The 26,365-nt window shown below is 43.6% G+C and overlaps 1 protein-coding gene across 1 annotated transcript in view; it reads left to right on the forward strand.

Annotated features, from left to right (window-relative positions):
• Nucleotides 1-26,365, forward strand: part of DOCK5 (dedicator of cytokinesis 5) — a 231,279-nt gene that overhangs the window by 111,862 nt on the left and 93,052 nt on the right. The window contains exons 7-13 of the mRNA XM_055144886.1: nucleotides 3,378-3,513; nucleotides 5,704-5,861; nucleotides 7,701-7,782; nucleotides 12,598-12,727; nucleotides 16,654-16,726; nucleotides 21,555-21,697; nucleotides 24,926-25,051. Of these exons, the coding sequence (XP_055000861.1) occupies nucleotides 3,378-3,513; nucleotides 5,704-5,861; nucleotides 7,701-7,782; nucleotides 12,598-12,727; nucleotides 16,654-16,726; nucleotides 21,555-21,697; nucleotides 24,926-25,051 (848 nt within the window). The remainder of the gene's footprint in view (nucleotides 1-3,377; nucleotides 3,514-5,703; nucleotides 5,862-7,700; nucleotides 7,783-12,597; nucleotides 12,728-16,653; nucleotides 16,727-21,554; nucleotides 21,698-24,925; nucleotides 25,052-26,365) is intronic.

Here is a 26,365-nt window from a genome sequence, read left to right on the forward strand (position 1 = left end):
TGGAAGGGTAGAACATGTTTCCAGTCTGTTGGTGACTTCTCTGAGAACCCAACTTCTGATGAGCACATTTGTAGGTTCCAGAAAGTGAGGAATTCATGTCTCTCCCCTAGTTCTTTCTAAAAGACCAGGGGGGCTCCTCCAAGATATTTTATGATGATTTATTTTATACTTAGTTTCATGTCTAAACTCTTGCACTTGTTCATGTGTGATTTACCCCGCTCTCCTTTTTCCTCCTCCAGAATTATGATATACATGAGGCATACTAAAAGGCACCATTCTGCCAATTTGAATTTTAGGAACTATTAATTATATTTAGAGATATCCAGAGTAGACTTAGCCTCGATGAATCAGATTCAGTGATTGTCTGTTAATTCATATATACTACGTGATTATCACCCTATAACATAACTATTATTCCCATTTTATGGTGGAAGAAACATGTCAAGTAAATGTAAGTAATTTACATTTAGGTCATATATAATATGTGGGAAATGAAACATTTGAACCCGATTTCAGTTCTATGCTCCTCCCTCCCTCCCTCCCTCCCTCCCTCCCTCCCTCCCTTTCCTTCCCTCCCCCACCCCTTCTCCTCCCCTCCCTCCCTCCCTCCTCCCCTCCCCTCCCTCCTTCCCTCCTCCCTCCCCTCCCTCCTCCCCTCCCCTCCCCCTCCCCTCCCCCTCCCTCCTCCCTCTCTCCCTCCCTCCCTTCCTCCCTCCCTCCCTTCCTTCCTTCCTTCCTTCCTTCCTTCCTTTGAAGTGCTCAGGGCTTAGTCCTGGTTCAGTCCTCAGGGATCACTCCTGTTAAGTTAGGGGTACCATATGAGCTGCCGAGTATCAAAACTTGCTTGGCCATGTGCTAGGCAATGCCGTACCTGCTGTCCTATCACTCCGGTTCATGTGCTCCTTTCTTAAGGTTAACAATAAATAGCTTCCTCCAGCTATTTGTCCATCCATAGGGCTTTAATCACAGGGAATGCATTGCCAATTACTTAGTGCCGGCAGCTTCCTACACAGGTCACAAAGGTAGGAAAAGGCAGCCCCCCCTGCCCAGATACTTGCTTCATGTTTTGGGGTCTTGCCATGGTCTCACATTTCTTGGAGAGCCTTGGTCTCTGGCAATCTGTTAGCATCCCGCAAACAGCAGGACATGCCGCCTTCCTGTTCCAGCTCTTTGGAAGCAGCTCAGGAAACAATGTGGCTCTGTCAGTGCTTCAGTGACCCCCATCTCTGTGCAGCCGGCGAGGCCATTGCTCCCGAGTGTGGGTGGCCTGTGGGTCTGGCTGCCATGGAAAGGGACTGCCAGATTAAATCAGTTGATGGAGATACTATTAAAAAGCAGGAGGGAAATTAGACATTTTTGCTTCCAAAAAAACTTGGCACGTTTTGCTGTTCTCCCTGAGCTTTTTATGCTGTCCAGCCTTCCACTCCCAGATTGCTGGTGTCTGGAATGTTCACTGCCACTCAGATGCCAATATCTTATTTTCACTACAGTACCCAACTATTTGGAACTAAGCAAAACTTTTCTACTTTTTTTTGTGTGTGCATGTTGGCACGAAAGACTAGGTAGGGATCGTGCCATGCATAGACCATATGGCTTTGGAAAACACTCAGAACTCTACCTTAACACGGCCAAGTGTTTACTTTGCCAGTTGGTGCAATCAAAGCTAATACTTACAAAGAACATATTGGATATTGGGTATTGCATTATGTGCTTTATATGCATTATTTCATGAAATTCTCACCACAGTTCTAAAGCATAGAGAACAGTAATTACCTCTGAAGAAAAAAGGCCTTTGAGAAGTTACAGTGAGTTAGTCAAAGTCATCTTGTTAGCAAATCTTAAAGCCAAGAATCAAATCCTGATCTGACACTGGAGCTCCCGTCATAATGAGGACTGACTTAATTGTTCTCTGTCCTGAAGCTTGAATTCAGTACTGTTCTCCCAAACCTGTACCATTCAGGAAATTAGGTCACAGCCCAAATATGTGTGCCTCCCATCTTTCATAGGTCCTGTGTCAAACAGAGAAATCTGTAAGAGATGTTGGTTAGGGGCTGGAGCATATGATATGTAGGCCACTTGCCTGGCATGCAGCTGACCCGGGTTGTTCCCTGGCATCCTCTATGGCCCGCTGAGTACTTTAAGAAGTGGTCCCTGATGGTTCAGCCCTTTTGGAAAACAATATGGACGATTCTCAAAAAATTAGATATTGAGCTCCCATTTGACTCAGCAATACCACTGCTGGGAATATATCCCAGAGAGGCAAAAAAGTATAGTCGAAATGACATCTGCACTTATATGTTCATTGCAGCACTGTTTACAATAGCCAGAATTTGGAAAATACCCGAATGCCCTAGAACGGATGACTGGTTGAGGAAACTTTGGTACATCTATACAATGGAATACTATGCAGCTGTTAGAAAAAAGGAGATAATGAATTTTGTATATAAGTGGATTGGCATGGAAAGTTTCATGCTGAGTGAAATGAGTCAGAAAGAGAGAGACAGACATAGAAAGATTGCACTCATCTGTGGTATATAGAATAACAGAGTGGGAGACTAACACCCAAGAATTGTAGAAATAAGTACCAGGAGGTTGACTCCATGGTTTGGAGGCAGACCTCACATTCTAGGGAAAGGGCAACTCAGAGAAGGGATCACCAACTATAATGTAGTCGAAGGCCATGCGGGGGAAGGGTGTTGCGGGCTGAATGAGGGCTAGAGACTGAGCACAGTGGCCACTCAACACCTTTATTGCAAACCGCAACAGCTAATTAGAGAGAGAGAACAAAAGGGAATGCCCTGCCACAGTGGCAGGGTGGGGTGGGGGGAGATGGGTTTGGGGAGGGTGGGAGGGATGGGTTTACTGGTGGTGGAGAATGGGCACTGGTGAAGGGATGGGTTCTCGAACCTTGTATGAGGGAAACATGAGCACAAAATTGTATAAATCTGTAACTGTACCCTCACGGTGATTCACTAATTAAAAAAAAAAAAAAGTGGTCCCTGAGTGCAAAGCCAGGACCAAGCCCTGAGCAGTGCCGGAGTGGCCTCAAAACAAAACCAACAAAGAGGCAATGGTTATTTGATAGAAGGATTTGGTCAGAATTCACGCAAGTTTTGCCTTTCCTGTCAAAGTTCTCTCGGGACCACATTACTTTGGAAGGTCATCATACAAGTTTGGTTAATGTTATCATAAGCATCCTAGCTTGTTGTTATGTAAAAAGGACAGAAATTGAAAGGCGAAAAGCCACTGACTGGGTCTTACCTGGCTGTCCTGTGCCTCCACATTCCAGTCACGCATCCTCAGGGGGTCTTATCTGAACTCTTGAGTCAAGTCTCTCTCTCTGAGGAGAACCAACTGAACCACGTCCTTCTTCCTAGAATGCTTGGGTTAGATCTGGTAGTGCGAGACGACAATGGGAACATCTTGGACCCGGATGAAACCAGCACCGTTGCCCTCTTCAGGGCTCATGAAATGGCCTCCAGAAGGATTGAGGAGAAGATCCAGGAAGAAAAGGTACCGTTCCTCAGATGTGCGGAGCTTTAATCACTGAGGTGTCAGTTTTGCTTTGTTATCAAATGAGAGCAAGGGAATCGTTGAACACAGAGGTAGAGCACGTTTTCCACGCCAGAGGCCTGGGTTTGATCCTGGTACTGCAAGGTCCCCTGAGCACTAATGCCAGGAGCATCCCTGAATGCAGAGCTGGTTGTAGCCCCGAAGAGCGCCCACTGTGGCATAAAACTGCACCTGCCTTCACTAAAGTGGAAATACTTGCTTTCTCATTTGATTTTTTTTTGCTTTTTGGGTCACACCCAGCAATGCACAGGGGTTATTCCTGGCTCATGCACTCAGGAATTACTCCTGGCGGTGCTCAGGGGACCATATGGGTTGCTGGGATTTGAACCCGGGTCGGCTGCGTGCAAGGCAAACGCCCTACCCGCTGTGCTATCACTCCAGCCCCTTGCTTTCTCATTTGAAAAACAGAACATAGCAACAAACACCAACAAAAATGAGGGAGCTGTAATCTTCTAGCAGAAATATTAAATGTAAGAGAGGGAGATGCAGAACTGTGTTTAAAACACTATTACTTGTGTTTTGAAAAAGAATGAACATACATCTGTGCTTGCATCTGCGTAGACCAGCTCTGAAATAGACAAGAAATTGTTAATTAACAGATTCTTCCCTGAAGGTGGGGTATGAAGGGGGGAGTCTTTTTACGGTGTTCTTTTCCATATTTGGTGCATTTATTACAATTCTCAAAATAAATAACATTTATTTTGAGGTAAGGTGCCTCAAAAATTCAAAGATAATGATTACACATTTAAGTAAAAAAAAAAAAAAAGATAAAGAATATGTCACCTGGGGCTGGAGTGATAATTCAGTAGTTAGGGCTTTTGCTTTGCACACAGCTGACCCAGTTTGATCCTAGACATCCCACATGGTACCCCCAACCCGCCAGGAGTAATCCTTGAGCACAGAGCCAGGAGTAAGTCCTGAGCCCCACTGGGTGTGGACAAAAACAAAAAATGTTAAAACATGACTATGTCACCCATATTATAACTGCCTAGGTACAACCATATTGATATTTTGGTATATATTCTTTCCCTTTTTTTCTGTTTTACTGAGTAAATGAAAAGGTTTGTTTTCAGGGCTGGAGCGATAGTACAGCGGGTAGGGTATTTGCCTTTTACGCAGCTGACCCGGGTTTGATTCCCAGCCATCCCATACGGTTCCCTGAGCACTGCCAGGAGCAATTCCTGAGTGCAAAGCCAGGAGTAACCGCTATGCATTGCCAGATGTGACCTGAAAAGCAAAAAAAAAAAAAAAAAAAAGTTTGTTTTATTTAGGATTTTTTGTTTTTGTTTTTGTTTTTGTTTTGGGTCACACCCGGCGATGCACAGAGATTACTCCTGGCTCATGCACTCAGGAATTACTCCTGGCAGTGTCGGGGGACCATATGGGATGCTGGGAATTGAACCTGGGTCTGCCGCGTGCAAGGCAAATGCCCTACCCTCTGTGCTATCACTCCAGCCCCTTCTTTAGGATTTTTTAAATTTAGTTTTAGTATAGTTTTATAAAGCTAGCACTGTTGTAATAATATTTGGTTGTGTTTCTAACTCAAATAACTAACCTTGTTCGAAAGTGAAGCACTTCCAGTGGAATCTCTTATTTACGAAAAAAGTTTTCTTCCCAAATCGGAGGTAATGAACCAGGATTTTCTTGCTTTGTAAGTTTACATAGAGGTCATTCTGAGAGATAAGAACTTTAAGTTACTGAAAATGTGAGTTATCACTTTAATTTTTTTGTTTGTTTATTTTTCGGGTTTGGAGGGGTAGGGGCTTGGGTCACACCCAGTGGTGCTCAAGAGCCTGTTTCTGGCTCGTGCTCAGGAGTGACTCCACGTAATTCCAAACTCGGTTTCAAAACAGGATCAGCTGTTTCAGCCTTGTGCAAGACAAGCGCACTTCTGCACTATCTCCACAGCCTGAGTCATCATTTTTAGACAGTATCTGTTGAGTCGCTTGGGTTCAAGGACTTGAACAGGACCCCTCGATCGTTTAGCCACATACACATCACCCTCTCAATAAGAGCTTCTCCCCCCCGGGACGTTATTTCACGTGTCTCCCATTCATAGGCTAGTGCCTCGCCAGTATTTCCCCCTTTTCTGAAACCAACGTGCTTGTCTCCTTTTTCCTCTGTGTCCAGTCAATTCTGCAGAACGTGGACCTGCGGGGCCAGTCCATCTTCAGTGCCGTCCACACCTATGGCCTCTATGTGAACTTTAAGAACTTTGTCTGCAACATTGGAGAAGATGCGGAGCTGTTCATGGCCCTCTATGACCCCGACCAGTCTACCTTCATCAGGTCATTTGCTTTTAACCTCGAAAAATTCCCAACTTTCACCTCCTTCCTTCCTGAGGAGCTCTTTGCTAGGCTGAGAAGGGAAGAGAGAAATAGAATTTCCAGGCCAAAAAAAAAGATCATTGGGGCTACTAAGATTTTATAGGGACTATAGAAATAGGATCCTAACAGTGAGTCATAGAAAACTCATCAGAAGTTGGTGATTGAATTTAAAGAAGTCGAGCAGAGCGATGAGGGAGGGATGAATTGTCAGAGCACAGAGAAACTTAGGACAGTGAAGGATTCGTGTCATTGTCCAAATGCTTAGAATGTACAACACCAAGAGTGAACCATAATGTAAAGGATGGATTGGGGTCATTATAATGTTTGACATAAGCTCTTTATTGTAATAAAAGTACCACTCTAGTGCAGGATTTTTTATATTGGAGAAAACTCTCTCTCTCTCTCTCTCTCTCTCTCTCTCTCTCTCTCTCTCTGTGTGTGTGTGTGTGTGTGTGTGTGTGTGTGTGTGTGTGTGGTTGGGGCAGGCAGGAAGTATGTGGGAAATCCTCTGTACTTTAGATTCAATTTTGCTGTGAATAGCTACTCTGATAAGAATTAAGTGTAAAAAAAAATTATACCCAGAAATTTCACAGATGGAGTGGCGGTTGGATTCTGTTCCCCCCTATAGTAGTCTAACTGCTAAGCAGCTTAAAAAAAAAAAAATCACATTGGATTTTGAGAAGATAGTTGAAAGTAATCACTGACAATGGTTTGTTTATAAAGTGGAAATTATATTTCATTATGATGTGGCATCTAGGGGTTGGATTTGGGATGATTGTTTTAAAATGGTACTCCCGATTCACTTGAGCTGGAACTCTTGTGTCAGGATTTTGAGATGGGAGGTGGGGAGACAGGGCAGGGGTTCAGATGCTCTCCTTGCATGCCTTGCGTGCCACAGCAGTGGTTCAATCCCCAGCTCACGTGGTCTCCGAACATTCCCGGGAGCAGCCTTGGAAGCCCGTGAGCATCTCTACGAGGAACCCTCGCAGGCCCTTACCCGGCGCTACCCCTCAGGTGGCCGGGTCATCTCTGGCACCACAGCCTGTCATTGCCTCCTTCTGCCCTCACATTTAACTGGCCAAGAACCACCCAGAAGGGCCCCTGCACCCCCAGCTCTGCTTTCATCCTTCCAAGATGAAAGGTTTGGAGGTGGAAGATCCTGGGCAGAATCTACTGAAGTGTTTGTGTCTGTATCTTGACCATGTCCCTCTGGGGTCTGTATTGAGTGGGGCCGGGCTGAGGCCCGTTTCCAAAGCCAGGAGACCTGAGAGGAGCCATTTTTGTGCTGTTTTCACTCCTGTCTGATGAAGTTAAATGCTTTTTTTTTTTTTGGTTCTTTCTGGGTCACACCCAGCAATGCTCAGTGTTTACTGCTGGCTCTGCTCTCAGGAATTACTCCTGGCAGTGCTCAGGGGACCATATGGGGTTCCAGGGATTGAACCCAGGTTGACCTCATGCAAGGCAGACACCTTACCCACTGTACTATTGCTCCAGCCCCTTAAATGCATTTTCATAGGCTTTTTTCTTGAGCCTTTTTTTTTCTTTTTTTTGCTTTTTGGGTCACACCTGGCGATGCACAGGGGTTACTCCTGGCTCTGCACTCAGGAATTACTCCTGGTGATACTCAGGGGACCATAATGGGATGCTGGGAATTGAACCTGGGTTGGCCGCATGCAAGGCAAACACCTTACCCACTGTACTATCACTCCAGCCCCTCTCGAGCCTTTTAAATCTGTACTCAGGTCAGCTCCATCTCCAGATACCCACTTATCAAGAATATCTTTTTCCTTCCTTTCCCAGTGAGAACTATTTAATTCGTTGGGGCAGTAATGGAATGCCAAAGGAGATAGAGAAGCTCAATAACCTTCAGGCCGTCTTTACTGTAAGTCCTACCTTCCATTTCGTGTTCTTTGCATATGATACTAACATATGGACATGATAAATAGATGGGTTGTCTACCAGAGACGGAAAATAAAAATTACCCTTCGAGTGGGAAAACAAAAATCATCCTTCAACCCATCACTTACCCCACACATTTTGATGAGGCCATATTTAATGCCAGCCACGGATCTGGGCACTTGAGATCTATCAGTGTACAAAGCCGCTATTCTCAAGGTGCTTTCGTGTACAGGAGAGATAGCAATAGTAATCTAATAAATGTGTCAGTTGTATGGAATGTTGGAAGTCCTCTGAGCTTTGGGGGAAACTGGGAGTGTCTGGGCAGTGTGGAGGTTATTCTCTGATGGGGGTGGGGGTGACAGGACAGGCCTGTGAGAGGAATGAGCTTTGCAGATAAAGGGCAAGAGCATTCCGGCCGAGGTTGCTGCCAGGTCACCACCAGGAAGAGAGTGATCTAGATGTTTCTGTTTGCTTCTCTTCATTCCTGCCTCCCCTCCGAGCTGGGAGGCACCTGCTCTGTAGAGATCAAGACCCAGTGTGGCTTGGCTCGGCGTGCAGGGACTTCCTGTCTCTTGGGAGAAGAACTTTCTGGCGGTTCTCTCATCACTTTCCGTTAGGATATCAGTGTGTGGACAACACACTTTTTTTTTTGTAGTTTGTGCTCTACATTTGTTTGTATTCTCAAGATGAGCTCACATATCTCATTTCTTCAACACCAGAAATAATTGGATCACATCTCTAATTATTGCCATGAAACAGCTGTCTGAAGTCTTTCTACTGAATCAAGAACTAACTTGGTTTGTTTTTGCTCTTCCCAGAGGTGCTCAGAGGCTGCTTTGGCTTAGATGCTTGGCGGGTAGTTCCCGGGGATGTTTGGGGATCATGCTTCCTGGGGTATGGAATCAGGCTTTCTGCAGCATAAAAAAAAGGACTCCAGACCCTTAGCTGTCTTTGTGGCCCCAACATATGACTTAATTTTTTTTTTTTTAAAGTAAGATTGTTTTATTTAAAGAAATTTACTGAGACATGTGGGGTAAGAGACAAACGGAAAGAGACATACAATGTATTGAAGCGAGAACAAGGCCTTCTCTAGAGGGAAAAGGCTAAGAATGAACTTTTCTCCTTTTTTTTCTTTTTTTTTCTTTTTTTTTAGTTTTTCTTTTTGGGTCACACCTGGCGATGCACAGGCGTTACTCCTGGCTCTCTGCTCAGGGGACCATATGGTATGCTGGGAATTGAACTTAGGTCAGCTGCATCCAAGGCAAAGCTATCACTCCAGACCCTCTTTCCTTCCTTCCTTCCTTCCTTCCTTCCTTCCTTCCTTCCTTCCTTCCTTCCTTCCTTCCTTCCTTCCTTCCTTCCTTCCTTCCTTCCTTCCTTCCTTCCTTCCTCCCTCCCTCCCTCTCTCCCTCCTTCCCTCCCTCCCTCCCTTCTTTGTTTTTTTCTCTCTCTCTTTTTCTTTCTCCTTTTCTCTCTCTCTTTCTTTTTTGGTGTGTGTAAAACAGTTTAGAGATTATGAGAAAGAAAGGCATGCGAGAGATAATATTATTCATAAGTAAATGCAGACTTATCCAGCTTTTCAATCATCATCATCATCATCATAATCATCCCATTGATCGTCGATTTTCCCGTGCAGTCTCAGTACCATCTCCATTCGTCCTAGCCCTGAGATTTTAGAAGCCTCACTTTACTCGTCCTTCCCAACAGTGCCACATTGGAGGCTCTTTCAGGGTCAGGGAATGAGACCCATCATTGTTACTGATTTTGGCATATGAATACGCCACGGGGAGTTTGCCAGGCTCTCCCACGCAGGCAGGAAACTCTCTGTAGCTTGCCAGGTTCTCCGAAGGGGAGAATTAGGCTATAAGATATAAAACCTATCAAACCGGGAACTTGGTTTTACAGTCTCTGGATATTGGCCATTGATAGGATTACATGGCGATGGGCGGGGGCAGTTTGTGGGTGTGACCGCCTACCTACTGGAAAATGGGGAATCTGGGCAGAAGAGGCCCAGACCCAATCTGAGCAGGCTTGGAGATCTCAGGCTCAGGTCCCACACACTTGGGTTCCTCTGCTGGTTCCTTCATGTGTGAGGCTTGTCCGAACCTGTGGAGAGGGGCCTTGAGCATGACTGCGGCTGGGTTCCGAAGGTCTTTGGCTGCTGGCACTCTGCTCGGGGTGGGGAGGGAAACTCAGCCCACCTCCTCCGAGGGGCCCAGGTGAAGACAGCTGGGTGCGGGGGCAAGAAACTCTGCTCTTTTTAATAATTATTTAAAAAAAACCAAACACAACAGACCCTTCCCTCTGCTGTGTGGAGCCTGATTAGTAGATTTCTTCTCTGCTTTCATTTAGCTTCAGAAACCTTTTTTCCTTTTGCCTGCACCCTCTTCCCCTTTTAAAAAATCTTACTGTTGTACTACTTCTATGGCAAGAAAACCATAGTGTATGGTAAGTGCCAAACAAAGTGAATAAGAAGTAGTCCCAGTTACTGTTCATTCAATTATGCATTTCATCATTTCGTTCTTCTTATTAATTACTTGAATTTACATCCCAAGCCCAGGGCAAAGTGGCCCTCTTGCTCTCCTTGCACTGATCTCTCTTTATCTTCACTGCCTGGTAAATGTACAGAAAATCAAGCAAAGTAACACAAGAAAACAGTTTAGGACACTTTCCTGACACATTATACCAACACATAGCATTTCCTCAATTTTCAGGAATTTGAAAAGTCCTCAGTTTATTTACTTTTCCCTAAAATAAAAAAGTATTTATCAGATGTGTACATTTAATGAAGAAAAACAAACTGTATATTGAAAAAGTACCAGTAAGATTGCTCAGAGACTGGAAAATGCCCTGGGTCGATTCCAAGTGCCAGACAGTCTCCCTGGCACCACTGGGTGTAGCCCTGGTAGCCTCTGGTTACCATTGGGAAGGTTTAAACAAACAGAGAAGGGACCAGAGAGATAGTACAGTGGGTGGTGCTCTTCTTGCATGCTGCAGACCTGGGGTGGATCCCCAGCACCCCATTTGTCCCTTGAGCCCGCCAGGAATTATCCCTGATCTTAGAGCCAGGAGTAAGTGCTGAGTACCACTGGGTGTGGCCCCAAACCACCCAGGTTTACTTTGTGCAAGGAAAGTTTCCTGTCCCCATTGCACTCTCTCTGGCTTCTGTAATTGGGAACATTTTTTTCAAGGAAAGGGAGCCACACCTGGAGATGCTCGGGGGTTATTCCTGGCTCTGCACTTAGGAATTATTTCTGGCAGTGCTCGGGGCCATATGGGATGCTGTGGATTGAACACAAGTGCAAGGCAAGCTCCCTACTTTCTGTACTATCTCTCTAGCCCCTCTAATCAATAACGTTTTAGAAACGCTGATATCTGTCCTCCTGCCCACCACCTTTTGCCAGTCTAACACCACATAGCATCATCTTGTATGTAACTATCATGACCACCTTTTTCTGCTAAGTAAAATGTGGTGAACATTCCTTAGTCATTAAATATCCTACAAAAAATTCATAAAGAAGGACTACATATTATTAAATAAAATCAGTGAGCCACACTTTATTTCCAGTCACCTGGGTTCTTTATTTTTCTAACTGGAAGTCTTACAAAGCCATTCAAGCTTGACAAACTATTGGCATATATCCCTATTTTGGATACTTGAATTAATTAAGTTACAGAGCTGATTTTTGAATTTTTAATTGAGAAAGTTATTTTTGATTTAGTGATGAGGCCTTGGACAGCTGTTACATGAAAATAATTAGATATAACTCAGTTATGCCTGGTGTTAAAATCAGAGAGATATGTGAGCTCATTCATGAGTTTTCTTATTTAATCCTGAGAATACAAACTACATTATAGAGCCGCAGAGGTATATCATCAGTTCATGTCTTCACTCATCAGCATACAGCCGGGAACTCTCAATGGAGACCGCTCATGAAACTTGCATAATTGCAGTGCGCAATACATGCAAATTTCTGCGCTGCAGTTGCCTCATAGGATTATTTGGAAGATGAAATGGAATATCTCCAGTGTGTGTGGACGCCCATTCCATGTCACTGTCTTGCAGGTTTTAATTTCATTTGACAGCAAAGTGTATCTTGTACTCCTCTAGCTATGTCCTGGCAGGAGATAAAGCTACAGTGACAGGCAGTGCCTGGTTTTTGCACGGCCTGCTAAAACGGTTAAACTCGAGACTGAAGATGGACTATGAGCTGGTTGTCAATTTGAAGGCATTCCTGGGTAATACAAACGCTCTTCTGTGTGTGCTGGAGTGACAGTACAGCAGGTAGGGCATTTGCCTTGCACGTGTGTGACCAGCACCAGATATGGTCCCCCAACCCTGCCAGGAGTGACTCCTGAGTGGAGAGCCATAAGCCCTGAGATGACTGGGTATCCTTCTTCTCCGCCCCCCCCACCCCAAATAATTCCTTTTCAGAATAAAAAGTCATTTTTTTCTTTGCTACCATGCTAGTTTTTTTTTGTTTTATTTTGGGGACCACACCTCGTGATGCTCAGGAGTTACCCCTGGCTCTGCTCTCAGAATCATTCCTGGAGGTGCTCAGAGGACCCTATGACATGCTGGGGATCGAACCCGGGCAGGTTGCGTGCAAGGAAAATGCTGTACTATCGCTCTGGCCCTGACCATTCTAGTTTTGGGACGGATGTGGAGAAAGGGAATGTTGCTGGCATTTTGGTGTTAGGAAGTACAGAAGTAGTGGTACCAGTTTCAGAATTGCAGGTGACGGGGTGGCACAGTGTCACCGCTCCTTTTGTGTGCTCCTCTCTGTGCCCCCTACAGGACCTCAGCAGCACGGACCTCATCCGGCCCCGCATCAGCCTCGTGTGCCAGATCGTCCGCGTGGGCCACATGGAGCTGAAGGAGGGGAAAAAGCACACGTGTGGACTCCGAAGACCTTTTGGGGTGGCAGGTGAGAAGGACTCAGACTCAAATGGAAAGTTGTGTGGTCGTTGTGGAAAGCGGTGTGACTGGTTCTCAGAGAACCGCACGCAGAAGAATTATCTGGTGACCCTCCTGCTGGTGTGTGTCCAAAAAAAATTGAAGGCAGGTCTTCAGATGCTCAGACTCCCAGAAGCATTATTTACAAAACCCAAAGGAAGAAGTACCTAAATGTCCACTGATGCATGAATGGATATGCACTAACATAATAACAACAACATGTCAATGTGTAATGACAATACAGTGAAATAGTATTCAGCATATAGGCACAGAAAGGCTTGAATAATTAAATTCATAGAGACGGAAAGTAGAATAATAATTGCCAGGGGCTGCTCTGTGTGTGTGTGTGTGTGTGTGTGTGTGTGTGTGTGTGTGTGTCTGTGTCTGTGTCTGTGTTAGGGGGGCTGGAGAGTTAGTGTTTAATTGGTACCCAGTTTTAGCATGAAAAATGGTTAGGGGATAGATGGTACAACAATGTGAATGTCTTTTAAAAAATATCCTTGGGGCTGGAGCGATAGCACAGTGGGTAGGGCGTTTGCCTTGCACTCGGGCCGACCCAGGTTCAATTCCCAGCATCCCATATGGTCCCCTGAGCACCGCCAGGAGTAATTCCTGAGCGCAGAGCCAGGTGTAACCCCTGTGCATCTCCAGGTGTGACCCAAAAAGCAAAAAAAAAATCCTTTCTGCTGCTGAACTATACATTTAAAAATGATTCATATGGCAAATTTTATGTTGTTTTAACACACACACTTGTTAAGTTATAAGATGAGGAAGAGGGAGGGAAGAGGGAGGGAAGAGGAAAACCAGCGCTAGTCCGGTGTGCTGTCAGCATGAGACGCAGCGGGTGCTGCTGGGAGCCAGTAGATCCTGATCCTCTATTTCCGCTCCGTGCTCTGCACAGCGTCTTGCATACATTAGGGCCTCCCTGTGACTGCTCGCCTTCTCCCTTCCTGCAGCCACCTAGTCATTCCTGGGCAATGTAATTCTCTCCTGAGGGTAGGAACTGTAATTTGGGAATAGCATATTGTCTTTGTTTCCTTTTTAATCAAAGAACTGTGATTTACAAAGTTATTGATCGTTGAGTTTTAGACCTATAATATGTTTCACTACCAGTGCCATCACCAGTGTCAACTTTCCTCCGCCAGTGTTCCCATATTCCCTCCCCACCTCACCCCCCACCCCATCCCCATCAACTTGACAGGCACATAGACACAGTTTCAGTGGTCGCAGCTTAGATCTCACGTTTTCAGTTATTGACTTTCATGAGGGTCCTTGGCTTAAAACTAATCTACAACTTTCCACAAGCCTCGTAGTGGGTTAAATGATGTTTAATCACTGTAGTTCTATTAAATGATGTAATGAATCCTGATTTTTATTAACATCTTGCTCACTAAGACATTTTGACAGCTATCAATGAAATGTCATCAGGTGCTCCCGGAACACAGGTTGGGAAACTCCATGTTAGCGGGCTTGACCTTGTGGTCCTTTGCATAATGAGGTGCCTCTCGCGCCCCTGAGACTATGTGTCACACATTCCTGAACAGCCCCACTCTTTTCACTTGCTGCTCATGGTGACCAGAGGGGACGTAGCTTCCAGACGGAGAATCAAGAGAAAGGAAAGGAGTGTACTTACTCTTTCAAAAGCATTTAAGGTACATTGGTTCAAGATGGGCCAAAGAGAGTCCAGCATCAAATTTGAGAGAGAGAGAGAGAGAGAGAGAGAGAGAGAGAGAGAGAGAGAGAGAGAGAGAGAGAGAGAGAGAGAGAGAGAGAGAGAAGTGTGGTGTGTGGTGTGTGTGTGTGTGTGTGTGTGTGTGTGTGTGTGTGTGTGTGTGTGTGTGTCGAGTATCAGGATGAGTGGGAATACAGAGGGTAGTAAATTAGAAAGAAGTAGTAATGCAATTCACCAGTGAAATATATTTTAGTCAACCGTACATTTTGCAATATTTTTCTAAACTACTTCCTCATCACATCTGTTGCAGGCTGGGAGTGAGGCTTTCTGATTCTCCCTGCACACCCTAGAAATTTCTCTGAGGGATTCAGTTAGCTACTGTATCTCTGTCTTCCCAACCAGTTTTGTTGTTTCTGACTAGTTGCTTGGGGTTCCTTGTGAGAGTTCCTAGGCGACTTTCAGTGTCCTTGGCTCTGCATGTCCTCTGGCTGTAATTTAGAGTTCTGTGACTGCTTACTGCCATGGCTGCCTTTGTGAGTTTTTGGTGTGGAGTAGGTGATAGGGTTAAGTTATTATTAGTCCGGTGTGGTTGGGGCCAGTTAAGCCACTCCAGTGTGCTGACTCACTGCATTTCCTGTGAAGTCTCAGTCAGGGAAGGATTCAGCCAGGCGGTTCTGGAAACCCCAGAGATGATTCTGCAGTTCTGCTGGGCCAGGGGTCCGGGGGCAAGGTGGGGGTGAAGCAGAGGGAAGACTGAGCCGCTCACCTGGGGAAGCAGATTGCCTCAGATATAATATACAATTATATTAATAATTGTAAAAATTCTTAATATAATTTTTTGCAGAGTCCCATTAAAGTCTGACAGCAAGTTGATGTTTTTCTCCTGTTTCTGCAGTTCAATTTCACTCTAAAATTCTGTTATTTCCCTTACTTTGAGAAGGCACGTCTTTCCCACTTTTACTTTGTCATAAGAACATTATCTCATAACCCATTTTTTAAATCTCCAAACATGCTATCTGGGGTTGTAGATCATTAACCTGTGCTTTATGACTAGATAGAAATTTATTAACCAGAGAATCCTCTCTACCATGGGCCGTCCCTAGTTTCAGCAGCTATGGAATAGAGCTAATAATTCTACTTTGCTAATCAGTCACTCCTGGGTTCATTCCCCAGCTTTACCACAGAAAATGCCTTACCTTGGATCAGTTACTTACCTTTTCCTCTCTCTCTCTCTCTCTCTCTCTCTCTCTCTCTCTCTCTCTCTCTCTCTCTCTCTCTCTCTCTCTCTCTCTCTCTCTCTTTCTGGGTCACACCCGGCGATGCACAGGGGTTTACTCCTGGCTCATGCACTCAGAAATTACTCCTGGCGGTGCCCAGGGGACCATATGGGATGTTGGAAATGAACCTGGGTCGGCTGCATGCAAGGCAAACCCCGTACCCCCACTACCCATCTTTTCTTGTTTCTTAAAATTAGGCTAAACCCTGTATAAAGAATATGTGCAGGGGCTGGAGCAATAGCACAGCGGGTAGGGCGTTTGCCTTGCACACAGCCGACCCAGGTTTGATTCCCAGCATCCCATATGGTTCCCTGAGCACCGCCAGGAGTAATTCCTGAGTGCAGAGCCAGGAGTAACCCCAGTGCATCGCCGGGTTGACCCAAAAAGCAAAACAAAAAAAAAGAATATGTGCAGTAGTTTTAACACATTCTTCATATGCATAGAAAAGCAGATTTTCTCATCATCTTTTCCTTTTTTGCCACCACTGCCCTGGCTTGCCTTAGTTTCTATAAAAACCAGGTGACACTGCACCATGTAAAACAGTGTCTGAGCACTTCAGAGCTTGAGTTTCTCTCCCAGATCTTTAATTCTGTGACACTTATGCAAAATGAAAAAATAAGTGTTGTCTATTTCTCTAATGGCAGGGTTTCTGAAAAATAAAATCTGGTTTCAAGCTTATCAGTTTATCAGGAGTTTAGCAGCTCAGTCTTATAGAGCTTTTTAGTGGATGTTATCTAAGAGCTGAGAAAACCCAAGCCTCTCATTGAGCTCCTAATGAATTGCTCCCCTGCTAGGCTGGGGACATAGGCCTCTCCTTTGGCAAAGAAATGAAAGGACCCCCGCTTGGTATCTTTCTTCCCCTAATGTTCTATTGATCGATGCTGACATTTTCACAGGAACTCACTGAGGCCTGTTGGTTTCTTTAATTGCGTTTATCTTTTTTCCTAGTGATGGACATTACTGATATCATTCATGGGAAGGTGGATGATGAAGAAAAGCAGCATTTTATTCCCTTTCAGCAGTAAGTACTTTGGCATTTCTCCCAGGTGACTTGAGACCTAGATTAGCCTGTTGCATGGTGTATTAACACATAACCAGGTGCGTGAAACCATTTCCCAGTTAAGGAAAGAAAGTCTTGGCTGACAGTTGTCAGATAGGAGTTGACAGAAGAGGATTCAAAGTCCCTTATACTGGGCTTTATGAGGGTGAGAGAACTTCCTCAGTTCTACACAAACTGATTGGAGGAAGATGAGGGCTGACATTGCCTCTGTCTTGAACAGAAGAGAGCAGTGAGCAGTGCTGTGGAAGAGTCAGAAATACCCAGTGTGGGGCCTGGACAGATAGTGCAGCAGGTAGGGCTCTTGTCTTGCACACGGCCAACCTGGGTTTGATGCCAGGCATCCCAGATGGTCCCCCGAACCCATCAGTAGTGATCCCTGAGCACAGAGCCAGGATTAGCCCCTGAGCGTTGCTTGGTGTGGCCCGAAACAACAGAAAGAGAGGCTCAGTGTATCTACTCTGGGCAAGTGTCCTGTACACCAGCAGTCCCATGGGAAGCCCTGAGCTCCCCATGGAAGCTCATAGAGGAGACTGTGTACCTGTCCCTGTGCCTCTCTTAGAACACCAGACTTCAGTTAATCTGGAGTCTGCACCCAAGATGCTGTCAGGTGATGTAGCTGGTTTGTGGGCCGCGCTTTGAGTTAAGGATCTGTGAGAGTGGAGGGCTAAGCACCCCAGATTCCTGCAAGTGGAGATGCGGCCTCCCTGGGCGATAGGATTCCCACAGAACTCCACTGCCCCCATTCCTGAGAAGCAGTTGGTGAGCAAGTCCTGTCCACTGTCTCTTGGAAGAAGTCAAGCTGTAAACCTTGCCGCTGACACCGCTGTGTTCCACTTGCCCCGCATGGGGAAGGCGGCTAGGCTATCCCAGCAGGAAAAGATTCGTCATTTAGAGAAGGCCATTGTCTCCGATAACTTGCGACTCCAATAACAGATGATGACAAACTGAGAATTCCAGAAAGCAGCCCAGGAATATTGAGTTAATATGTATTTTTCAAGTATGATTATATTATAAATCATTTTTATAAACATTTTTTAATACTAAGAATCATAATGAATCATTCTTAAGCAAAGTCAATTAAGCAGAATAATTTGTTAAGAAGATCATCTAACATTTAATAAACACAAAACAAAGCCTGATCTTAATACCTTTTTATCACTTTTCCTTACTATTAATCTCAGTTGAAGATAAGTGCAAGAGATATGAGTATTAAAATACTGCAGGAACATAGGAGTTTTATATAATAGAGATATGTGGGAGGGTTTTCTGAGTCACACAGCAATTATTCAACTAAAAAATTGACAGGTTTAATCACACAACTTACATATGTACATATATATCAACAATATGCATATACACACGTTGCAGATGTTTTGTTGACTATGCATCATGCGTTTATAAATTTAATGAATATTTCATGCATATGAAAAATGATGAGTATTAACATAGAAAATTAATAGGAAGCTGGCAGTGTGGTTCAAGGGGTAGAGCATGTGCCTTGCGTGTAAAAGGCCCTGAATTCAGTTCCTGGCACTGCATGGCCTCCATTAGTTTGGGTCTTCATCCCTCAAGTAACAGGAACAAAAACAGCAAGAAAAATAAAACAATTAGATAGAAAAGGAAATAAATACACATGAAGAAATTACCTATAAATCCACTGGAAATTGACGGAATGCAACTTAAACAAGGAACTTGGTTTTGGTCTTGACCAAGTTTTAAAAATGTGAAGATATCTTGTATCACTCGTATCACGTGCTATTCCGTCGATCTTTGATTTGCTTGAGCGGGCGCCAGTAACGTCTCCAGATATCTTCAGATATCTTCTCGTTACTGGTGGAGATATCCAGTAGGCATAAATCTAGAATAAACAAATCAAACATTACTTAGAGGAATATAAGTTGTTCCAGTGCATTAAAAGCCTCAAATTCTAGGTATTAAAGCTTGCACTCCATTATTAGCAGGGATTATTTCTGCTTATATGAATAGATGATTATTGCCATTTTAGTTTTTTATTTTTCTACAGTAAACATATATGACTTTATTTAAATTCCAAAAATTTCAATATTTCAGTTTTTAAAAAGCATCTTAGGATCAGTTTATAATGTATAACAGGGTGTGTAGTTTATGCTAAATAGTAATTAACTTATTAATTTAGAGGCTATTATCTTTAAGTAATATTAGTTAAAATTTGTACTCACTTATTATTATACTGCTTACAATTGGCGCTCCAAAATTATGCTGATCTAAATGATGCTTAATTCTGATACTAATTTTTGGAAACTTTTAAATTTACATGTTCTGCTCCCAATATAACTATATACCTGTATATTTAAACTTGTATATTAATAAATGTGTTACATTTACCATGGTACTATATTGAACAAATAAATATGCAATATAAAATAAAATATAAATAAAATATATTAAATATATAAAATATATATATACTTAGAAATGAGTTTATTAACTTTTATATATGAGTACTGTTCTTGTGCACATAGCTGTAAAATTATATATTGCTATTAGATATATAATATACTTACATGAAATGTATGAGAGAAGCATTTAGGGTCATGAAAGTTATATAAAATATATGTGACTATGTAATATATATCTACTATATATAAATAACAGGGTCAGTATTCATAACCATAAACATTCTTCTGCTCCATATATTTCTATATATGATTTGGTGATAAATATAGATAAAAATACCACTTACGGATATGGAAGGTAACTCAAATATGCATTCATTCACATATTTGTTTCACCATTGAGGTCCTCTGAGAAAAACTCTTTGCTGTGTAACTCCTGCCCCAGCTCTCAGCCAGCCCCAAAGTTCAGAGCCCTGAGGTGGTCTCAACCGACTAGTGATGCTTTCCGTCTCTGGGAGCCGGGCCCTAGCTGGACCACCACCCACAGTGCAGCCCGCAGCTGCCACCCAGTGTGCATGATGCAGATTTGTGACAAATGAAGATCTGTGACAAATGGTTTTCATAAATTATCTCTAAAGCGTTATAGGGATTATAATATTATATTAGAGTAATTATAATTAACTATTTGACTAATTATAGACAATTGTAATTATAATATTTTAAATGACTGTTAGGAGCATTTTATATGTATATTATACCACACCATCTTGGGCTGGAGCGATAGTACAGCGGTTGGGCTTTCACCTTTCACACGGCCAACCCGTGTTGATTCCTCCACACCTCTCGGAGAGCCCGGCAAGCTACTGAGAGGATGGACCTGCACAGCAGAGCCTGGCAAGCTACCCGGGTGTATTGTGTGTATTGGATATGCCAAAAATAGTAATAATAAGTCTCTCAATGAGAGACATTTACTGGTGCCCGCTCGAACAAATCAGTGAGCAATGAGATGACAGTGACAGTGACCACACCATCTCAAAAGGTGTCATAGGGAGAGGCCGGTAGTACAAGAGGTTACGTTAGAGCACTTGTCTAGCACAGGGTTGACCCAGATTCGATCCCTGGCACCCAGTATGGTCCCTTGAGACAACCAGGGCTGATCTCTGGGTGCAGAGCCAGGTGCAAACCTCGAGTACCGCCTGCGGTGGCACCAAAATGAAACAATAGCCACAACAAAACCCAAACAAAAAAAGGGTCACTTGGAAACAACAGGTTTTGAAAAAAAATTTTCGGTGTTGAGTGACTTGGTGCAGCCACCGCGCCCACCCCCGCCCCGGCTGCCAGTTCTCCCCACACAACACACTCCTTTTGTTAGGCTGCAGATCAGAGGGCTGGAGCAAGCTGCCCGGGCAGTGGAAAGAGCCACAGCGGGGAAGACTGGGGCCTTTTGTGCCCCATCGGCTGTGTGGTTACTGATCGCACTTGTGCTGTCCAGTGAGCGGGGGCTGTGTTTGGAGCTGCGATCATGCTCGGCCATATGTGATCATTCAAAGGACGTCTGTTTGCTGCTGCAGCCCAGCATGCCGATTGGCACCACCCGGGAATCTTAAGAGCCTCCTCCAAACACGGCTCCGTACTCATATCTCTGTACATGGAGTGTCTGCAGGCGGCCCTGGCATATGGTGAGCCCGTCCTCTGGCAAGTGAGCAAACTCAGGCCAGGAGGGGGCTGGCAGATCTCGCTAGCAAAGTCCTGCCCCTTGGCTCGGTCCTTTGATTCCATGACAGAAACCTGTGCTACCTGCTAGAGATCCTCAAGCATTGCTCCTGGCCTCTGGTTAATATTTGACCATCGGTATTGTTTGTTCTTGGATTTTCCTTCTCTTGAGCCCAAGTTAGATGGACCTAGTTTTTTTTTTTTTTGGTCACACCCAGTGATGCTCAGGGGTTAGTACCCCTGGCAGTGGTTGGGGAGCCATATGGGATGCTGGGTATTGAACCCCAGTCGGCCGCATGCTATGCAAATGCCCTGCCCGTTGTACTATCGCTCTGGCCCCGAATCTAGTGTTTTAAATTAGAGACATGTATGGGTGGAGGGTGGGGTGGGGAGGGGGGTGGTGGTAAGTGGGAACCAGTAGTCCAGCAGGTAGGGCACTCGCCTTGCACATGGCCCATGTAGGTTTAACCCCCAGAATTACGTATGGTCCCCCTAGTTCCACCAGGAGTGAACCTCCGGGTGTGGTCCCTACACAAACAGAAAGTAAAGAAAGAAAAAAAAAAAGGAAGGAAGAGATGGTACTCTGGTCAGGTGTGTGTAGTGCTTGTAGTTTGGTTTTTTCCTGTAGGGCCCACCACCTTCCGAGGCTGTGCCAAAGTCACTTTCTCTCTTTTCCTTATCTCTCCTTTTTGTCTTTGCAGAATAGCAATGGAGACCTATATTCGGCAGAGACAGCTAATCATGTCACCACTGATTACATCCCATGTGATTGGGGAGAATGAGCCACTCACTTCGGTCTTGAATAAAGTGATAGCAGGAAAGGAAGTGAACCACAAAGGACAAGGTACACAGCTTATGTACTCAGCAGGGAGGGGCCATCAGTGGAGGTGGCATTCTTAGTTGGTGGTGGGACTTCTGCCCTTGCAAGGATCTTTCCTGCCTATGATGCCAATTCTATTGGCTTCTGTCCATCTCAGCTTCCTGCTGGGGCCACTGAGCACTGACAACTCTGAGCATGCACCTAGCACGGATTGGATCACAGCTGTGTTTTCTAAATTCGATGAAATAGATTTTTATCCCCTGAGTCTTTCCTCGTTTCTATCTATCCTTCAGTCCTGCTGGTGCACAGAGAAAAACAGATCCAGGGATTATTTTGTACTATTCTCTGAATATTTTTATTCCATGATGCTGCCTGAAACTAAGAGGAAGGAGACCAAAGTCTACAAATGAGTATTATTAATACAAAACAATGGTTTCGGTAACAAAACTATTAAGGAACTCTTTAGAAACTTTGTATTCCATTCTATTGGCACCACTTGAAAAGGAAGTTTGGCTTATTGAAATTGCAATTTTTGTTTTTTTGCTTTTTGGGTCACACCTGGCGATGCACAGGGGTCACTCCTGGCTCTGCACTCAGCTCAGGGGACCATATGGGATGCTGGGATTTGAACCCGGGTCGGTCGAGTGCAAGGCAAACGCCCTACCCGCTGTGCTATCACTCCAGCCCCGAAATTGCATTTTTAATTCAAATTACCAGAAAACATTGTTTAAAATAAAAAATGTAAAGACGAAGATAGTGACAACTTTTGGATAATTTAAGATACAGAGTCATTTTTCTTTATTATGAAAGTGGAGGTAATGAGGAAACATTATTTTCAACACATTTAGTTTCCCATGGATACACAGTTATTCTGGGCAAGGAAGAGGCATGAGGAATCAATAAAGAATCAGAAAACCAAGAATGAAACATATTTGTGCTACATATCTTAGATATTATCTCAGTTAAAGTGGAAGATTCTTACACTTAATAGGATATATTTATATAAATATATATATATATATATATATATTTTTTTTACTTTCTTCTTTTTGGGTCACACCTGGCAATGCACAGGGGTTACTCCTGGGTCATTCACTCAGGAATTACTCCTGGTGGTGCTCAGGGGACCATATGGGATTCTGGGAATCGAACCCGGGTTGGCCGCATGTAAGGCAAATGCCCTACCTGCTATGCTATTGCTCCAGCCCCAGGATTTATATTTTTTTAAATAAAACTTATTAATTTTGTTGTATAAATTTTCAAAATAAAACTTAAAAGTCTTTGTAAGTTGTAGATTTTTTTTGTGTGTCTTTTTGGGTCATACCCGGTGATGCTTAGGAGTTACTCCTAGCTTTGCACTCAGGAATTCCTCCTGGTGGTGCTCAGGGGATTATATGGGATGCCAGGAATCGAACCCAGCTCAGTGATGTGCAAGTCAAATGTTTTAGCCACCAGGTACTATCGCTCTGGCCCCGAGTTAGAAATTTTCAATTAATTAATTTATTTATTACTTTATTTATTTATTTGCTTTTTGGGTCATACCGGTGATGCACAGGGATTACTTCTGGCTCATTCACTCAGGAATTACTCCTGGTGGTGCTCAGGGGACCATATGGGATGCTGGGAATCGAACCCGGGTCGGCCGCATGCAAGGCAAACACCCTACCCGCTGTGCTATTGCTCCAGCCTCATTTATTTATTTATTTATTTTTATAATATAGGAGCACTGGTATTTATTCAAGCTATTGATTAAGCTGATTGAATTGGGCATGAACTCTAGATTTTTTTTTATTACTGTTCTGTCAAATTTAAAACTTAATTTGTTTCAGATTTTCAGATTTCTTTTGTTTTTGTGATTTTTCAGTCTCTTGCCGACAAATCCACTGTACCTTTATTTTTATTATTCAATAGCTCTAACTTGTTTTTTTTCTTTCACTGTTTCTTTTTTCTATGCAATTTATTAGAAATTTATTCCACTACGTTTTATTTTTAATATTCTTGGTTCCAGTCAAATGTAAGAACCTCATACAAGTAAGGTGTGTGTTGTACCACTGAACTCTGTGGCCTCTGGAACTTTAAGTGAAAATATGTACTATAAAATGAAAAGATGTACTATAAAATTAGATTGACTTTTTTTTTTTTGGCTTTTTTTTGGGGTCACACTTAGCGATGCACAGGGGTTACTCCTGGCTCATGCACTCAGGCATTACTCCTGGCAGTGCTCAGGGTACCATATGGGATGCTGGGAATCGAACCTGGATTGGCTGCATGCAAGGCAAATGCCCTACCCACTGTGCTATCACTCCAGCCCCAGGTTGACTATTTTAACCAAGAAAATTACCTCACTGAATTTATGAATTTCTTTTTTTTTTTTTCTTTTTGGGTCATACCTGGCTGTGCACTCAGGAATTACTCCTGGTGGTGTTCAGGGGACCATATGGGATGCTGGGAATCGAACCCGCGTCGGCCGCGTGCCCGGCAAACGCCCTACCTGCTCTGCTATTGTTCCAGCCCGAAATTGTTCCTTTTTAAAAATTAGCAATTATGTCTATTTTGCCATATATTAAATTGCCACATATTAAATTACTGATGTGTCCAGTGATGGTGACTATAATATATATATTCAATATATTTCAGTTTACTTTTGTTAATTAATTCCTTTTGAGGCCTGACCCAGTAGTGCTCAGGGTCTGTACATGGCTCTGTGATCAGGTGTGACCTTTAGTAGTGCTTCCGGGGAGTCAGAAGTGATGCTGGGGATTTGAACAGGGGCCAGACGCTTGCAAGGCAAGCACCTTACCTCCTGCACTGTCTCTGTGGCCCCTCCATTGGTTTTTGTTTCTCTTATACCAAGTCATATAAGAGAAACCGCCAGTCACATATTGCTATGGTTTTATGTTTTGATACATATAGGTTGGTCTTTTATTTGTTGGTTATTAATACATATTTAGTAGTTCTTTAAAAAAAAACCGAGGTAAAGTTTGTTTACAGTACTACAAGTTTAGGGATTCAGTAAAAGAGATATAGTTTTATTTTCCACAAGCTCTCTTTACATTCATCAGATTCCCTAAGAAGTCATATTGTGCCTTTAATTGGAGTTTCATGAGGAATATAAGAGAAGTAGGGATAATTTAATCTTTTAAATAGGCATCTGTGTGTAAATACAAGGCATATCAATTTTTCACTGGTTCGGTGTATGTCTAGGATGTCGGTCACATGGAAAACTGAATGTTTGTTTTTATTTCTTTTAAGGGCTCTGGGTGTCCTTGAAGCTCTTGCCGGGCGACCTCACGCAGGTTCAGAAGAACTTTTCTCACTTGGTGGATAGATCAACCGCAATAGCTCGGAAAATGGGCTTCCCTGAAATAATACTTCCAGGTTAGTACTTTGCTAGAGTCCCTTGTTCTATTTCCTCTAGTGCATCCTTCTGTGCAGCAGATACTTGTAAAAGGACAGTTGACTTACACTTAAGGACAGTAGAGACAAGGGCCAGGGCGATCGCTCCATGGTTTGGAAGTCGCCCTCATGTGCTGGGGGAAAAGGCAGTTGGGATGCAGAAGGGATCACTAAGTCAATAATGGTTGGAGGGTTTGCTTGGGATGGGAGATGTGGTCACTCCTAGTGGTGCTCAAGGACCAAGTGGTTATGGAGATCGAGCTGAGATCTCCAGTATGCAAAGCATGTGTTCAACATTTTAAACTCATCTTTCTGGCCCCTACCTTATTTTAGATGTTGGAGCTCTATTTGGTCCTAAGATTCTGTATTGCTTTTGTAGGACCACTAAAAGCAAAGTGCCATGGACTAGAGTTAAACAACAAACACTGATTTTCTCACAGGTCTGTAGGCTGGAATTGGAGATTGAGACTTCTTTGTGTGGCTTATAGTTGGCACTTTTCCCTTGGTTTCTGTCTGGTGTCTCTTCTTGTAAAGTCACCATATTACCAAGGGGACCCATCATATGACCTCGTTTTCCTTCATTACCCTATTAAAGTGCCTCTCTCCAGAAATAGCCACATTTGGAGGTCCTAGGGGTTAGTATTTCCACAGAAATCTTTTAGATGGGAGACAGTTCAATCCACAACAATCTCCCCTTCATATTTTTTCACTTGGGGGATCTCATCCACTCATTGGGTTTCTTTGTATTTCTTGCCTTTAAGTCCCTAGCCCCAGTGCCCCTCTTATGAACTCCATTCTCTTACATTCAATTACTATCATGTTGTGTCGAGAGATGCTATGTGCTATTTCCAACACTCTTCTCTCTTGAAAACTGGTAAAGTCTTACTCTAATTTCCCTCTTGGAACTTGTAATCCTGTACATTTAGTCTTGGCTGAAGCAAGGCAAGTGCCTCCCCACTTTACTCTCTCTCTGGCCCCGACCATATTTAATTTTTTTTGTTTACAACAGGCCTTATATATTTAGCAATTTAATTTCAAAAAATTAAACCCTCCCCCATGCTCTGGAATACATCCTTCTCCAGCTCTTGGAGTCATCTCCACAGAAGCAATTAAAAAAATTCCTTTTTTTTTAAATTTGGGAAGTGGTTGCTCAGGGGTACCTGGACCACTGTTGTTGATACTCTTCCTGATTGAGTAGGTGCTCTAGCTGGGGGATGCTTGGGTCATCTAGGTTATACCTGTCAGTGCTTTGAAGGTCATGAAGTTTCGGAGATGGAACTTGGGACGTTATATATG

This window comes from Sorex araneus, chromosome 7 (genome assembly GCF_027595985.1).
Source record: "Sorex araneus isolate mSorAra2 chromosome 7, mSorAra2.pri, whole genome shotgun sequence".
NCBI lineage: Eukaryota > Metazoa > Chordata > Mammalia > Eulipotyphla > Soricidae > Sorex > Sorex araneus.